General features: G+C 43.9%; 1 protein-coding gene across 2 annotated transcripts in view; it reads right to left on the bottom strand.

Moving 5' to 3' along the window:
- ddx31 (DEAD (Asp-Glu-Ala-Asp) box polypeptide 31) overlaps window positions 1-17,116 on the bottom strand; it is a 43,840-nt gene extending 26,724 nt beyond the window's left edge. The window contains exons 1-13 of one of the 2 annotated variants that reach the window (XM_041900553.2): window positions 17,048-17,116; window positions 16,497-16,627; window positions 15,567-15,865; window positions 15,171-15,246; window positions 13,063-13,106; window positions 12,823-12,893; window positions 11,054-11,118; window positions 10,733-10,777; window positions 10,480-10,521; window positions 10,144-10,208; window positions 9,871-9,990; window positions 9,616-9,722; window positions 12-229 (exon numbers count right to left, since the gene is read on the bottom strand). In XM_041900553.2, the coding sequence (XP_041756487.1) occupies window positions 12-229; window positions 9,616-9,722; window positions 9,871-9,990; window positions 10,144-10,208; window positions 10,480-10,521; window positions 10,733-10,777; window positions 11,054-11,118; window positions 12,823-12,893; window positions 13,063-13,106; window positions 15,171-15,246; window positions 15,567-15,865; window positions 16,497-16,598 (1,254 nt within the window). In that variant the 5' untranslated portion in view covers window positions 16,599-16,627; window positions 17,048-17,116. Of the gene's footprint in view, window positions 1-11; window positions 230-9,615; window positions 9,723-9,870; window positions 9,991-10,143; window positions 10,209-10,479; window positions 10,522-10,732; window positions 10,778-11,053; window positions 11,119-12,822; window positions 12,894-13,062; window positions 13,107-15,170; window positions 15,247-15,566; window positions 15,866-16,496; window positions 16,628-16,768 lie in introns of both variants that reach the window. The other variant, XM_041900552.2, reaches the window with a different exon arrangement.
- Window positions 17,117-17,357: the final 241 nt, after the last annotated feature.

Raw genomic sequence — 17,357 nt, 5'->3', positions numbered from 1 at the left:
GCCGTGCTTACCTTGCACTTGGACAGGATGAAGGCGGCTAGGCAGACAAGCCTTAGTTTGCTGGGCACCACCACCATGTGCTGCTGCAGCCTCTCGGGTACGGCAAAGCAGTCCGATTTGCCCTGGGCTGTGGTGGGGTCCGGGGTCGGCTCGTTGATCCCCTCAGAGTTCTCCCCCACCTGGATGCTGACCGGCTCCTTCATGCTGATCCCAGCTAACCGGGACAAGCCTGCCATCACAACATGAATTATAACACAGTGAGATAAACAGTAACAGTGCCTTCACTGTGTGTGTGTAGGCCAGTGACACAATCTCAATTTAATCCACTTTAAATTCAGGCTGTAACAACAAAATGTGGAATAAGTCAAGGGGTATGAATACTTTCTGACAACCCTGTATACGCATCTCTATTCCAGACACACACGAACACATTGACACGTACAGTGTTAGCGGCGTCATACATTGTCTTGTAAGAGATCATACAAAATGTGCAATCCCAAGTCCATAGTCATATACAGTGGGGAGAACAAGTATTTGATACACTGCCGATTTTGCAGATTTTCCTACTTACAAAGCATGTAGAGGTCTGTAATTTATATCATAGGTACACTTCAACTGTGAGAGACGGAAAAACACATTGTATGATTTTTAAGTAATTAATTTGCATTTTATTGCATGACATAAGTATTTGATCACCTACCAACCTGTAAGAATTCCGGCTCTCACAGACCTGCTAAGTTTTTCTTTAAGAAGCCCTCCTGTTCTCCACTCATTACCTGTATTAACTGCACCTGTTTGAACTTGTTACCTGTATAAAAAGACACCTGTCCACACACTCAAACAGACTCCAACCTCTCCACAATGGCCAAGACCAGAGAGCTGTGTAAGGACATCAGGGATAAAATTGTAGACCTGCACAAGGCTGGGATGGGCTACAGGACAATAGGCAAGCAGCTTGGTGAGAAGGCAACAACTGTTGGCGCAATTATTAGAAAATGGAAGAAGTTCAAGATGACGGTCAATCACCCTCGGTCTGGGGCTCCATGCAAGATCTCACCTCATGGGGCATCAATGATCATGAGGAATGTGAGGGATCAGCCCAGAACTACACAGCAGGACCTGGTCAATGACCTGAAGAGAGCTGGGACCACAGTCTCAAAGAAAACCATTAGTAACACACTACGCCGTCATGGTTTAAAATACTGCAGCGCACGCAAGGTCCCCCTGCTCAAGCCAGCGCATGTCCAGGCCCGTCTGAAGTTTGCCAATGACCATCTGGATGATCCAGAGGAGGAATGGGAGAAGGTCATGTGGTCTGATGAGACAAAAATTGAGCTTTGGAGGAAGAAGAAAGATGAGTACAACCCCAAGAACACCATCCCAACCGTGAAGCATGGAGGTGGAAACATCATTCTTTGGGGATGCTTTTCTGCAAAGGGGACAGGACGACTGCACCGTATTGAGGGGAGGATGGATGGGGCCATGTATCGCGAGATCTTGGCCAACAACCTCCTTCCCTCAGTAAGAGCATTGAAGATGGGTCGTGGCTGGGTCTTCCAGCAGGACAACGACCCGAAACACACAGCCAGGGCAACTAAGGAGTGGCTCCGTAAGAAGCATCTCAAGGTCCTGGAGTGGCCTAGCCAGTCTCCAGACCTGAACCCAATAGAACATCTTTGGGAGGGAGCTGAAAGTGTATTGCCCAGCGACAGCCCCGAAACCTGAAGGATCTGGAGAAGGTCTGTATGGAGGAGTGGGCCAAAATCCCTGCTGCAGTGTGTGCAAACCTGGTCAAGACCTACAGGAAACGTATGATCTCTGTAATTGCAAACAAAGGTTTCTGTACCAAATATTAAGTTCTTCTTTTCTGATGTATCAAATACTTATGTCATGCAATAAAATGCTAATTAATTACTTAAAAATCATACAATGTGATTTTCTGGATTTTTGTTTTAGATTCCGTCTCTCACAGTTGAAGTGTACCTAGGATAAAAATTACAGACCTCTACATGCTTTGTAAGTAGGAAAACCTGCAAAATCGGCAGTGTATCAAATACTTGTTCTCCCCACTGTATACTCCATATGTAGATGCACAGTGACGCTAAACATTTTCATTTGGCTCTATACTCCAGCTATTTAGATTTGAGATAAAATGTTTCTTTCATATGAGGAGACAGTACAGACAGTATTTGTAGGTATTTTCATTCATCCGTTTTACCATTTAGAAATGAAAGCACTTTATATAGCTAGTCCCACCCCATTTGAAGAAGTCATAAGTATTTGGACAAATTCAGTGTATTAAAGTAGTCAAATGTGTAGTATTTGGTCCCATATTCCTTGCACTCAATGACTGCATCAAGCGTATTACTCTACAAACTTGTTGGATGCATTTGTAGTTTGTTTTGGTTGTGTTTCGGATTTAGCCTGTCGCATGCTTTCCAGGCGAAACAGTTTGCGCACATGACAATTGTGCCGTTTTTGTTCATTTTGGTGTTCGGCAGGAGGGGTTTCGGCTTTTTCGCGCAAAATAATGTTTTACTTGAGGCAAGTCGAAGTTCGGTAGCCAAAGTCTACGCCCCTTCGCCGGTGATTGGTCAACAGTACTACTCCTAATAGGAGTGGGTACTATGGACGGGATTCTTTTATTAATATTTTTTTGTCATTCATTAAGAGATGACTAGTTTTCATGCATATTTTCTAACTTGTGAAATACTGCACCAAACATCTTAGATCAAAAATTGCACGACTAACACCTCCTCTGCAAAAACGTCTAAATTAATGATAGACTTCTTGATTTATCTCAGATTAATTCAGATTATTTTTGAGGAAGCGTATACTGGCTATGTTCTTGCTATGGCGTCTCAAGGAGGGACAAAGTTACGCCGTTCTTTTCTTGATTTTCAAGCAAAGGTCTTTTAAAAGGGAGTATGCGAGGCACAGACGTTTGCTTTGCCTAGTTCTGCTAGGAGCAAACCAAACCTATGTATGAGGATGCCTTTATGTTTTGCCCAAAAGGAACTGAATGGTGAATGACTGGAGTAATTTTATTTCTCAGTGAGTAGATTAGATGTCTCTGAACACTTTAAATTAATTCAGACAATGCCATGATTAAGAGAAGTCAAATGAAGAGAAGCTCCATGTAGTACTGTGCACCTCCCATAGTCGGTTCTGGACTTGGGGATTGTGAAGAAACCTCTGGTGGCATGTCTTGTGGGGTATGCGTGGATGTCTGAGCTGTGTGCTACTAGTTTAAAAACAGACAGCTCGGTGCATTCAGCTTGACAACACTTCTTACAAAAACAAATAGTGATGAAGTCAATCTCTCCTCCATTTTGAGCCATTGACATGCATATCATTAATGTTAGCGCTCCTTGTACATTTAAAGGGCCATCTGTGTTGCCCTGTTCTGAGCCAATTGTAAGTTTGCTAATCTTTCCAATTAAAAAAATAAAGTTGTTCGCAATATCAGTGGGTTTTGTGGTGAATGAGCCATCTAATTCAATGAATGATGGAGCTGAGTTTGCCTTTTTGCCCAAATTTCATTTTAAAGTGCTCCATAGCTTTTCACTATCATTCTTTATATAATTTCTCTTTGTTTCATAGTATAGTTTCTCATTTGTATTCAGTTTAGTCACAATCTCAATTTGCAGTTCGTTTGCCAATCGGTCGTGCAGCCAGACTTAGTTGACATTCCTTTTGCCACATCCCTCTGAACCATACCATTTTTCAATTCCTCATCAATCCACGGGGATTTAACAGTTTTTACATTCATTTTCTTAATGGGTGCACGCTTATTAGTAACTGGAATAAGCAATTTCATAAATGTGTCAAGTGCAGCGTCTGCTTGCCCCTCATTACACACCACAGACCAACAAATATTATTTACGTCAACATAGGAATCACTACAAAACGTATTGTATGACCTTTTATACACTATATTAGGCCCAGCCTTTGGTTTTCCTAGATGTGGCTACTATATTGTGATCACTACATCCGATGGATATGGTTACTGGTTTCAAGGAAATTTCTGCAGTATTAGTAAAGATGTGATCAATACATGTTGATGGTTTCATTCCTGTGCTGTTTGTAACTAACCTGGTAGGTTGACTGATAACCTGAACCAGGTTGCAGACATTGGTTACAGTTTGAAGCTCTCTCTTGAGTGGGCATCTTCATGAAAGCTAGTCAATATTTAAATTACCCAGAAAATATACCTCTGTTGACATCACATATATTATCAAGCATTTCACACATTATCCAGATACTGACTGTTAGTACTTGGTGGTCTATAGCAGCTTCCCACCAGAAAGGGCTTTCGGTGAGGCAGATGAACCTATAGCCATATTACTTCAACAGTATTTAACATGAGATCCTCTCTAATCTTTACAGGAATGTGGTTCTGAATATAAACAAGAACACCTACACCATTGGCATTTCTGTATTTTCTGTAGATGTTACAACCATGTATTGCTACCACTGTATCAAAGGTATTATTCTAAGTGACTTTCAGAGATTGTCAGAATATGAATGTCATCTGTTACAAGCAAGTTATTAATTTCCTGAACTTTGTTTCTTTAGCTACATATGTTATTGTGGGCTATTTTTAGCACTTCTCTTCTGGGATTTTTTTCATTGCTTTACTGGGAAGCTTAGCAAAAGTACAGTGCATTCGGAAAGTATTCAGACCTCTTCCCTTTTTCCACATTTCGTTACGTTACAGCCTTACTCTAAAACAGATTATTTCCTTCATCAATCTACACACAATACCCCATAATGACAAAGCGAAAACAGGTTTGTGTACATTTTGCAAATGTATTACAAATTAAAAACAGAAATACCTTATTTACATAAGTATTCAGACCCTTTGCTATGATACTTTGTCCGTAGAGCTCCGAGACAGGATTGTGTCGAGGCACACATCTGGGGAAGGGCACCAAAAAAATTCTGCAGCATTGAAGGTCCCCAAGAACACAGTGGCCTTGATCATTCTTAAATGGAAGAACTTTGGAACCACCAAAACTCTTTCTAGAGCTGGCTGCCCGGCCAAACTGAGCAATCGAGGGACAAGGGCCTTGGTCAGGGAGGTGACCAAGATCCTGATGGTCACTCTGACAGCGCTCCACCAATCAGACCATCATGGTAGAGTGGCCAGACGGAACCCACTCTTCGGTAAAAGGCACATGACAGGCCGCTTGGAGTTTGCTAATAGGCACTTAAAGAACTCAGACCATGAGAAACAAGATTCTCTGGTCTGATGAAACCAAGATTGAACTCTTTGGCCTGAATGCCAAGTGTCACGTCTGGAGGAAACTTGGCACCATGCCTATGGTGAAGCATAGTGGTGGCAGCATCATGCTGTGGGGATGTTTTTCAGTGGCAGGGACTGGGAGACTAGTCAGGATCGAAGGAAAGATGAATGAAGCAAAGTACAGCGAGATCCTTGATGAAAACCTGCTCCAGAGCGCTCAAAACCCCAGACTGGGGCGAAGGTTTACCTTCCAACAGGACAACATCCCGAAATGTCCGGGCTCTGGCTGGGCTACTCAAGGACTTGAACCCGATCTAACATCTCTGGAGAGACCTGAAAATAGCTGTGCAGCGACGCTCCCCATCCAACCTGATAAAGCTTGAGAGGATCTGCAGAGAAGAATGGGAGAAACTCCCCAAATACAGGTGCGCCAAGCTTGTAGCATCATACCCAAGAAGAATCTAGGCTGTAATCGATGCCAAAGGTGCTTCAACAAAGTACTGAGTAAAGGGTCTGAATACTTATGTAAATGTGATATTTCTTTTTTAGAATAAGGCTGTAACGTAACAAAATGTGGAAAAAGTCAAAGGGTCTGAATACTTTCCAAATGCATTGTAGACATGCTCATGTTATTTATGTTAGTGCAGGGTGAGCTGCACACAGTGGACTTCCTACTAGGGCACACCGCCTCAGTGCTAACAGTATAACTCCGGTTCATAGGCACATGATTACTGCATACAATAGCTGTAAGATCAGCAGAGGCATTCAGAGCAGTTAGAGGGACATAAATTAGGTTACTTATATTGGTATAATGTACATTTGCTGAAGCATTATGACAACTCAGCGACACAATGGTAGGGATTAACTGAGCTGGGCTTGGGTCATTGATAAGTCATTGAGTGCAAAGAATAAGGGACCAAATGCAAAACTTTTGACTGCTTTAATACACTATAAGTGAATATGTCCAAATACACTGCTCAAAAAAATAAAGGGAACACTAAAATAACACATCCTAGATCTGAAATACTTTTTTCTTTACATAGTTGAATGTGCTGACAACAAAATCACACACAAATTATCAATGGAAATCAAATTTATCAACCCATGGAGGTCTGGATTTGGAGTCACCCTCAAAATTAAAGTGGAAAACCACACTACAGGCTGATCCAACTTTGATGTAATGTCCTTAAAACAAGTCCGAATTAGGCTCAGTAGTGTGTGTGGCCTCCACGTGCCTGTATGACCTCCCTACAACGCCTGGGCATGCTCCTGATGAGGTGGTGGATGGTCTCCTGAGGGATCTCCTCCCAGACCTGGACTAAAGCAGTGAGACATGATGTCCCAGATGTGCTCAATTGGATTCAGGTCTGGGGAACGGGCGGGCCAGTCCATAGCATCAATGCCTTCCTCTTGCAGGAACTGCTGACACACTGCAGCCACATGAGGTCTAGAATTGTCTTGCATTAGGAGGAACCCAGGGCCAACCGCACCAGCATATGGTCTCACAAGGGGTCTGAGGATCTCATCTCGGTACCTAATGGCAGTCAGGCTACCTCTGGCGAGCACATGGAGGGCTGTGCGGCCCCCCAAAGAAATGCCACCCCACACCATGACTGACCCACCGCCAAACCGGTCATGCTGGAGGATGTTGCAGGCAGCAGAACGTTCTCCACGGCGTCTCCAGAATCTGTCACGTGCTCAGTGTGAACCTGCTTTCATCTGTGAAGAGCACAGGGCGCTAGTGGCGAATTTGCCAATCTTGGTGTTCTCTGGCAAATGCCAAACGTCCTGCACGGTGTTGGGCTGTAAGCACAACCCCCACCTGTGGACGTTGGGCCCTCATACCACCCTCATGGAGTCTGTTTCTGACCATTTGAGCAGACACATGCACATTTGTGGCCTGCTGGAGGTCATTTTGCAGGGCTCTGGCAGTGCTCCTCCTTGCACAAAGGCGGAGGTAGCGGTCCTGCTGCTGGGTTGTTGCCCTCCTACGGCCTCCTCCACGTCTCCTGATGTACTGGCCTGTCTCCTGGTAGCGCCTCCATGCTCTGGACACTACGCTGACAGACACAGCAAACCTTCTTGCCACAGCTCGCATTGATGTGCCATCCTGGATGAGCTGCACTACCTGAGCCACTTGTGTGGGTTGTAGACTCCGTCTCATGTTACCACTAGAGTGAAAGCACCGCCAGCATTCAAAAGTGACCAAAACATCAGCCAGGAAGTATAGGAACTGAGAAGTGGTCTGTGGTCACCACCTGCAAAACCAGTCCTTTATTGGGGGTGTCTTGCTAATTGCCTATAATTTCCACCTGTTGTCTATCCCATTTGCACAACAGCATGTGAAATTTATTGTCAATCAGTGTTGCTTCCTAAGTGGACAGTTTGATTTCACAGAAGTGTGATTGAATTGGAGTTACATTGTGTTGTTTAAGTGTTCCCTTTATTCTTTTGAGCAGTGTACTTATTCCTTCTTCAAATCGGGGCACTAGATACATAGTGCTTTCATTTCTAAACAGTAAAACAGATATCTATGAAAATACCTTCACATTTTTTTTTTTTATCTCAAATCTAAAATGCTTAAGTATAGAGACAAATAGAAAATGTTAGCTTTACTGTTTAAATAAACTCAGCAAAAAAATAAAACGTCCCTTTTTCAGGACCCTGTCTTTCAAAGATAATTCGTAAAATTCCAAATAACTTCACAGATCTTCATTGTAAAGGGTTTAAACACTGTTTCCTTGCTTGTTCAATTAACCATAAAAAAATTATGAACATGCACCTGTGGAACGGTCGTTAAGAGACTAACAGCTTACAGACGGTAGGCAATTAAGGTCACAGTTATGAAAACTTAGGACACTAAAGAGGCCTTTTTACTGACTCTCAAAAACACCAAAAGAAAGATCAGTACAGGATCAGTACATTCGAACATCACATCTGCGGGACAGGTACAGGATGGCAACAACAACTGCCCGAGTTACACCAGGAACGCACAATCCCTCCTTCAGTGCTCAGAGTGTACGCAATAGGCTGAGAGAGGCTGGACTGAGTGCTCGTAGGCCTGTTGTAAGGCAGGTCCTCACCAGACATCACCGGCAACAACATTGCCTATGGGCACAAACCCACAATCGCTGGACCAGACAGGACTGGCAAAAAGTGCTCTTCACTGACAAGTCGCGGTTTTGTCTCACCAGGGGTGATGGTCGGATTCGCGTTTATCGTCGAAGGAATGAGCGTTACACAGAGGCCTGTACTCTGGAGCGTCACAGCATCATCTGACCGAGCTTGTTGTCATTGCAGGCAATCTCAATGCTGTGCGTTACAGGGAAGACATCCTCCTCCCTCATGTGGTACCCTTCCTGCAGGCTCATCCTGACATGACCCTCCAGCATGACAATGCCACCAGCCATACTGCTCGTTCTGTGCATGATTTCCTGCAAGACAGGAATGTCAAGTGTTCTGCCATGGCCAGTGAAGAGCCCGGATCTCAATCCCATTGAGCATGTCTGGGACCTGTTGGATCGGAGGGTGAGGGCTAGGGCCATTCCCCCCAGAAATGTCAGGAAACTTGCAGGTGCCTTGGTGGAAGAGTGGGGTAACATCTCACAGCAAGAACTGGCAAATCTGGTGCAGTCCATGAGGAGGAGATGCACTGCAGTTCTTAATGCAGCTGGTGGCCACACCAGATAGTGACTGTTACTTTTGATTTTGACCCCCCCTTTGTTCAGGGACACATTATTCAATTTCTGTTAGTCACATGTCTGTGGAACTTGTTCAGTTTATGTCTCAGTTGTTGAATGTTGTTATGTTCATACAAATATTTACACGTTAAGTTTGCTGAAAATAAACGCAGTTGACAGTGAGGACGTTTTTCTTGTGCCGAGTTTACATATTGAGGGGAGTGTAGCTTCTATTGGTCCACAAGAGAGCTGATATAGCAGCGGTCACACACACAGACTGGACTGATTGGCCTGCGGCCCGACGTCCCAGTTAGCTGAGACCAAACAGACCAAATTAGGGAGTGACTAACCTGAACTTGTCCAATAAGAAATCTAAATTTTTGGTTGCAAAACGTTATGATGTGCACTAATGATTACACTCCAAGTAATGATGCTGATGAACACGCGTGGCTCAGTTGGTAGAGCATGGCTCTTGCAACACCAGGGTTGTGGGTTCAACTACCACAGGTGGACCAGTATGAAAAATGTATGCACACACTACTGTAAGTCGCTCTGGATAAGAGCATCTGCTAAATGTAAAATGTCTAAAATCACAAATGTAGTTCCTCTCCATTTCAGTCAATTTTCTTCCGTTTGGTGCCTAACAAACAGGACCCAAGTCTTATTCAAGACACTCGGGCAGCTTACCGTCTGTGAGAGTAGCAGACAGGAGCACGTTCTGCCTGGGAGGTCCAGTGGCATTCAAGGAATTGAGGATCACAGTCAGGTCCTTCTCAAAGCCCAGGTCCAGAATCCTACACCCCGAAACAGAACCAAAACCACTCATTCACCATAAAGCAAAGCCAGATACACAATGTAGTGTTGGCAGGAAGAAGTAAACGCCAACAACTGTGAGGGCCTTTGGCGCAAAAATAGAGGAGGTCAAAGAGTGTGTGTGTGTACCTGTCAGCCTCGTCCAGGATGAGCCACCGGACAGCGCTGAACGCTATGCTCAGAGTGTTCTTGATGTGGTCCACCAGTCGGCCCGGCGTGGTGATCAGAATGTTGATCCCTTTACGCAGCCTGAACACAGACAGACAGGACTGTAAGCGCTCACAACACACACTGAGCCCAGGTTTTATCCACTCACTCCAATTATAGTGAAAGCTGCCCCCTTCTAACCAATATGCTACCGTAAGTAGCTACCAAGAGTAAATCTATGGAAAAAATAATAACCTGGCTTTCTCTGCCTTCCTCTTCTCTCCCCCCATCAGGACTCCGGGCACAATCCAGGTGAAAGGCTGGCAAGAAGAGAGGGATGGGAATGAAGGTACAGTCAAATAGGCAGAGAGCCTGTGAGAAGCAGAGAGCCAGGGGAAAAGAGCCCGTCACACATGCTGGCTGACTGTGGCTGTAGTGCTTTGCTGGCAGAGAAACAAGGGACGCGTCCCAAAAGGCACCCATACTCCCTATGTAGGGCACTACTTTTGACCAGAGCCCTATGAACATTGGTAAAAAGTAGTGCACTAGATAGGGAATAGGGTGTCATCTGGGGGCACATCCTTACTGTACCTTGAGGAGCTTCTGGAAGATCTGGAAGCTCTGCTGGGCCAGCTGAGGGGGAACAGAAATCAAGAAGAAATCTAAATGGTTATGACAAACTCAACATCCATTATGTGAGTGTATGCTTGTTGTATAAATGACAACTTCACAGTGACTCATTGTATAACACATGCACCCAGTTAGGCAGGTGAAAAGTTAGGCAGGTTAGAGGAGGAGAGATGAACAAGTGGGAGAGAGAAGAGAGAAAATGACCTGGGCATACCTCTCTGGTGGGGACCACGATGACAGCAAGAGGCCCATCCCCTCTCTGGAGAATGGATATGCAGAAGGTTTAGACACACGGACATAGGGTTGCAACTCTGGTAACTTTCCAAAACATTTCCTGAAATACTGGTTGACTCCTGACTTCTTCTAATATAGATTTCTAAAAACCCTGGGAATTTTGCAACCCTACATGCACATAATCTCACTATTCTTAAGCAATGAGCTGGTCATCCTCTGACATTAAAGCAGTTCCCTGGATATCATCCGAATAATATGTTGACCTCTTTAAAATTAATTTTAAAGCTATCAGTGTACTTGCCTTAATTTTGGGTTCCACTGCTTGTAAAGACTGAACAAGCGGTATCCCGTAGGCAAGAGTTTTCCCTAGACATTACAAAAGGAAACATTTCACTTTAGAGGATTATTACTCTCACAAAGCTCTAAAAATAAATAAAACATATGCATTCTCTCCAAACAACATTGCTGAATGATTCAATCTGTACATTCTTCCATTCCCCAAACAACTCGTATGGTAATTAGGCTCTACTAGGAACATGCAGCGCATTCGGAAAGTATTCAGACCCCTTGACTTTTTCCACATTTTGTTACGTTACAGCCGTATTCTAAAATTGATTAAATTGTTTCCCCCCCCTCATTAATCTCCCCATAATGACAAAGCAAAAACTGGTTTAGAAATGTTTGCAAAGTTATTAAAAATAAAAAACAGAAATATCACATTTACATAGGTATTCAGACCCTTTACTCAGTACTTTGTTATAGCACCTTCCGCAGCGATAACAGCTTCAAGTCTTCTTGGGTATGACGCTACAAGCTTGGCACAGCTGTATTTGGGGAGTTTCTCCCATTCTGCTCTGCAGATCCTCTCAAGCTCTGTCAGGTTGGATGGGGAGTGTCGCTGCACAGCTATTTTCAGGTCTCTCCAGAGATGTTCGATCGGGTTCAAGTCCGGGCTCTGGCTGGGCCACTCTAGGACATTCAAAGACTTGTCCTGAAGCCACTCCTGCGTTGTCTTGGCTGTGTGCTTAAGGTCGTTGACCTGTTGGAAGGTGAACGTTCGCCCCCAGTCTGAGGTCCTCAGCGCTCTGGAGCAGGTTTTCATCAAGGATCTCTCTGTACTTTGCTCCGTTCATCTTTCCCTCGATCCTGACTAGTCTCCCAGTCCCTGACGCTGAAAAACATCCCCACAGCATGATGCTGCCACCACCATGCTTCACCGTAGGGATGGTGCCAGGTTATGTCCAGACGTGACGCTTGGCATTCAGGCATTTGGCAAACTCCAAGCGGCCTGTCCTGTGCCTTTTACTGAGGAGTGGCTTCCGTTTGGCCACTCTACCATAAAGCCCTGATTGGTGGAGTGCTGCAGAGATGTTTTTCCTTCTGGAAGGTTCTCCCATCTCCACAGAGGAACTCTGGAGCTCTGTCAGAGTGACCATTGGGTTCTTGGTCACCTCCCTGACCAAGGCCCTTCTCCCCCGATTGCTCAGTTTGGCCGGGCGGCCAGCTCTAGGAAGAGTCTTGATGGTTCTTTGGGACCTTCAATGCTGCAGACACTTTATGGTACCCTTCCCCAGATCTGTGCCTTGACACAATCCTGTCTTGGAGCTCTACGGACAATTCCTTTGACCTCATGGCTTGGTTTTTGCTCTGATATGCACTGTCAACAGTGGGACCCTATATAGACATGTGTGTGCCTTTCCAACTCATGTCCAATCAATTTAATTTAGCACAGGTGGACTCCAATCAAGTTGTAGAAACATCTCAAGACAGGATGCACCTGAGCTCAATTGAGTCTCATAGCAAAGAGTCTGAATACTTATGCAAATAAGGTATCGTTTTTAATCATTTTTATAAATTTGCAAAAATGTCTAAAAGATTTAAGGGGTTGTGTGTAGATTGATGAGGAAAAAATTAAGGTATTCAATTTTAGAATAAGGCTGTAACGTAACAAAATGTGGAAAAAGTCAAAGGGTCTGAATACTTTACGAATGCACTGTATGTGGAATATATGCTAAATAATATGCAGTCAAACATCAAAAGGAAGCATAAAGAGCTTGAAATGTGTCCTACCCGATCCTGTTTGAGAGCGCACTACAGCGTCTCGACCAGACAAGAGGACAGGAATGGTCTCCTTCTGGACACTGCAGAGGTAAACAGTGTTAGGTAACAGTGTTAGATCTGTGAGCTTCTTGAATGCTGAGGACAGTTGGCAGGCATGCGTTCCAAATAGCACCCTACTCCCTATATTATAGTGCACTATATAGGGAATAGGATGCAATTTGGTTAGAAAACTACTAATGGAGGCTTTACCTGGTCATAGTGGTCACATTCAGCACCTTGGTCAGCGTCGCCACCTGATGCAGGAACAAATTCACAGTTAGCCAACAGACTCAAAAGGGCCACTGATCTACAAGACACATTGTAAAGGAGAACTATCATCTTGACAATGACCGTGGTCTAGACTGTAGCTACAATGACCTGGGTCATATTCATAAGGCACCAAACGGAAGAAAACAGACCAAAACAGGGATGGACTACCTGAACTTGTCCCGTGTCCAATCAGACACGCTTGTTTTTGTTTTCTGTTGCAATAATGTTTTGCTACAGTGCGCCCTAATGAACACGACCCTAGAGAAAATATATACTGTTGAGGTTAGGTGTGAATGTTTAAATGAAATTGGGACTAACGTTAAGAAATAAATCCCTAACCAAAAAACGGTGTTTTTCAATGTCACAGTGCAGTTATCACAAAACAACCACTAACAGGTCCCAATCATCATAAAGATATATATTTTTTAACAAATACCTAACGCAACAATGCTGTAACATTAGTAGGAGATATGAATCTTTCAAATGATTTGCCACGGATATAAAGCGCTCTGTACATCATCGTCGTTAAGTTGAAAAAATGGCAGAGAAAGGCAAGTGACAGCAGCGAACAGCCTGCTCTGTCCCGAGTCAGAACCGTATATGTTTTTAGCTGACCCAACGTTACAACGCAGCGATTGGTGCTTTGGAAACATGCTGAAGTATGGACTGAAACGGACTGCTAGGAACATGTCTTTAACTTCAACAGCAAGCTGAAAAACAGTGCAGTGCCCAACATCCTTAGCTAGCTAGCTAAAATTCCATCCCTGTGTTTGTCAAATCAAATTTTATTTGCCACATGCGCCGTATAAAACAGGTGTAGACATTACCGTGAAATGCTTACTTACAAGCCCTTAACCAACAATGCATTAATTTTATTTATAAAAAAGTAAACTAAAACAAAAAAGTGCATAAATAATTAACAGAGTAGCAGCAGTGTAAAAAGATGGGGTGGGGGTGGGGGGGCAGTGCAAATAGTCCGGGTAGCCATGATTAGCTGTTCAGGAGTCTTATGGCTTGGGGGTAGAAGCTGTTGAGAAGCCTTTTGGACGTAGACTTGGCGCTCCGGTACCGCTTGCCGTATAACTTTTTGAGGATCTGAGGACCCATGCTAAATCTTTTCAGTCTCCTGAGGGGGAATAGGCTTTGTCGTGCCCTCTTCACGACTGTCTTGGTGTGTTTGGACCATGATAGTTTGTTTGTGATGTGGACACCAAGGAACTTGGAAGCTCTCAACCTGTTCCACTACAGCCCCGTCGATGAGAATGGGGGCGTGCTCAGTCCTCTTTTTTTTCCCTGTAGTCCACAATCATCTCCTTTGTCTTGGTCACGTTGAGGGAGAGGTTGTTATCCTGGCACCACACGGCCAGGTCTCTGACCTCCTCCCTATAGGCTGTCTCATCGTTGTCGGTGATCAGGCCTACCACTGTTGTGTCGTCGTCAAACTTAATGATGGTGTTGGAGTCGTGCCTGGCCATGCACCCGAGGGGCCCCCGTGTTGAGGATCAGCATGGCAGATGTGTTGTTACCTACCCTTACCCTCAGTGAAGCTAGCTAGCAGTAGGCATGCTACAACAAGCTAAATGAGTTGATGAAATCCCTGGCGACCGATATACTTGCACATATTTTGTGCAGGAGTAGAGAGATGTCGTTTTTACAACTTTCTCACAGCCTATCAGAGTATGCGTCTGTGTCTGCTCCAGTGACCGTGTTAAATAGCGAATGGGTCATGCACAAGACCGGTTGAGACAATGCTCAGAAATGAATTTTGAAATATTGTTACATGGCAGTTGGGACGTCGGGTGCGCATCGTCTCAATGTTCATTTTGGCCTAAATAATTACAGACTTGAGTAATCACTATCAAACACAACAGCAAGAGGCCACTCGATAAAGGGCTTAAGGGCCAAGCGTTCGGTTTATGACTGCGGTAGATAGAACTTCATTGCACCCTAGGGGTCATACGCAATAGGACCACCATACACAATAGGACCATATTCTGCATTATGAATTCACGTTTTCCATTTGTCACATCCCTAGTTTAGGTGCTCACCAGGTGGGGGTGAAGGTCCAGCTCGCCAAATGAGTCGCTGGTGAAGACTTTCTCCTTCAGCTGGGTCACAGCAGGCCTGCAGTCACAGCCAGTGGAGGGGTTACTACTAACCACACAACCTTTCACAAAGCAGGAGTAACAAACCCTCTAACCCTCCGTCCAAGCCTGTTTTTTCTTAAGACTGTACTACTATCATGACAAATAATTGTATTTGTAATAAGTCTTGGACCTTATCAGACATAATGTTGTCAGCAAACCATTAGAGGTGTATAGAAAGTAGACTACTTTAATAAAGGCTTGATTCAAGATCGAGACCACACAGGTCCACAGCCAGGTGCAACATTTATAACTAAACACCCTCCCATATGAGTGACCATCGTCATTGAAAGGACCTACCTGTGGACGTCTGGGATATCTGGGTTATTTCTGAAGAGGGAAGAAGTCTTTATGAACACACTGTCCTCTCCTCCTTTGTGTTCCCCTACATGTTTACTTTTTGGAGGCATTTTTGGCTGGGCTTGGGATCTCTGGGCAGCCTTTGGTGCTGGCTTGTGGACAGGGCTTTTATGGGCTGGTACATCCTCTTCTTCCTTGTCCTCAGGGGGCAGTTGGTCCTTGGTCTTAGGCCCATTGAACACTTGTTTATTAGGTAACCCTTTCTGTATTTCTGAGTATTTTCGTTTCTGTGCTTTTTTCTGGAAATTAAAACAAAAATATGTAATAGCTATTCAGAGATTAACTGTGAACAAGGTAACAAAAAGAGGAAGGTAGTTGCAATGTACATGTGCTGACAATGAGAGGTCTACCTTGCCAAGTACCTCAACTCCACAATGATTTCATCCATGGAGTTGAGCGCATACTAGTTTTTAAAAAAATAATGAAACTCCAACTCGCTATGTAGTCGATATTTTAAAAATGTACATTCTTAAACGTTTATCATGTACTTATGTTTGTCCTCTGTTGTTGCTTGCCTTTGTTTGCTGAACCCATACTTTTTAATAAAACGTTAATCAAATACAACAACTGACTGTTTCCTCATTGCTGTTGCTGTCAGATAGCAATTCAGCGCGAATGTGCATGTGCCAATTGAATACCAACTGAATATCAACAAGTAAACAGTCGGTGTTTGTATTTGATTCACGTTTTATCAAAAAAAAGTATGATTTCAGAAAACAAAGGCACACGGTAAGGGCGACTCGAATGAGTCGGAGGTTAATTTAAAAAGACTATAGTCCGCACTCAACTCCGTGGATAAAATCACCATGGAGTTGAGGTACTTGGCAAAGGTGTAACAAAACGTGACATTTTTGACCAGAGTTGACCTACCAAAGCCCATTTCTCCTGAGACGTTGGTCTCTGATGACTCTTCGAGTGTAAAGCTGGAGCTGAGTCTGATGAGAGGTTCAACATCAACATATCCTCTGCCATGGTGACTGGTGGATGTGATACACGTGCCTCTACAACACACACACACAACAAATGATCACATAGCTTGCTAGTTGTACATGTCTGCTACAGCTAAATGTAACATTATAATAATAACATAATGTGAATGTAAAGTTAAAACAAGTGTGTCAGTCCTAGCCAGAAAACGTTACCTTCACAAGTCTAGTGCTATGAGATGAGAGGCACCGATTCACACGTGTGTGCAGTTAGCTAGCAGCCGTAGGCTAGCTAGATAGCAATTGATATAACTAGCTAGCTACTGACAGCTTCTACTGCTATACTGACAGTCAGCAGTCTTCCTCCTCCACGTTAGTCTCACAAAGAATATACTGCTGCAATAAATCGATTGAATTTCAATTTACAAACAGCAAGTACAAACAAACAAAAAAAATGTTTTTGTTTTAGATCATGGACGTCCTGGATTTGGGTACCTTCTCTTTCAACGTCACTTCCCTGCGCGTTCCCATTTTGTTCACGCGCGTAGATTTTGCGCAACAGCTGAGGACATGTCTAGACGGGATACAGCTTTTGTCAAATTGACGTCATAAGTAGATACAAAAATAAAATAAAAAATAGCTAACCCTTTTTCTAACATGAACCTAATTCTCCTAACCTGCTGTGTAAATTCTCCTAAACCTGCTACGAAAAGTCAATTTTGACAAAAGCTGTAGCCCTTCTAGTCAAAATCAACAGCAGATGGATTGGACCAAAGATTCTCTCTATTAATGAGGGGTGTTGTAC

The sequence above is a fragment of the Coregonus clupeaformis genome, chromosome 16 (genome assembly GCF_020615455.1).
Source record: "Coregonus clupeaformis isolate EN_2021a chromosome 16, ASM2061545v1, whole genome shotgun sequence".
Lineage (NCBI taxonomy): Eukaryota > Metazoa > Chordata > Actinopteri > Salmoniformes > Salmonidae > Coregonus > Coregonus clupeaformis.
This window is presented reverse-complemented; position numbering and strand designations above follow the sequence as displayed.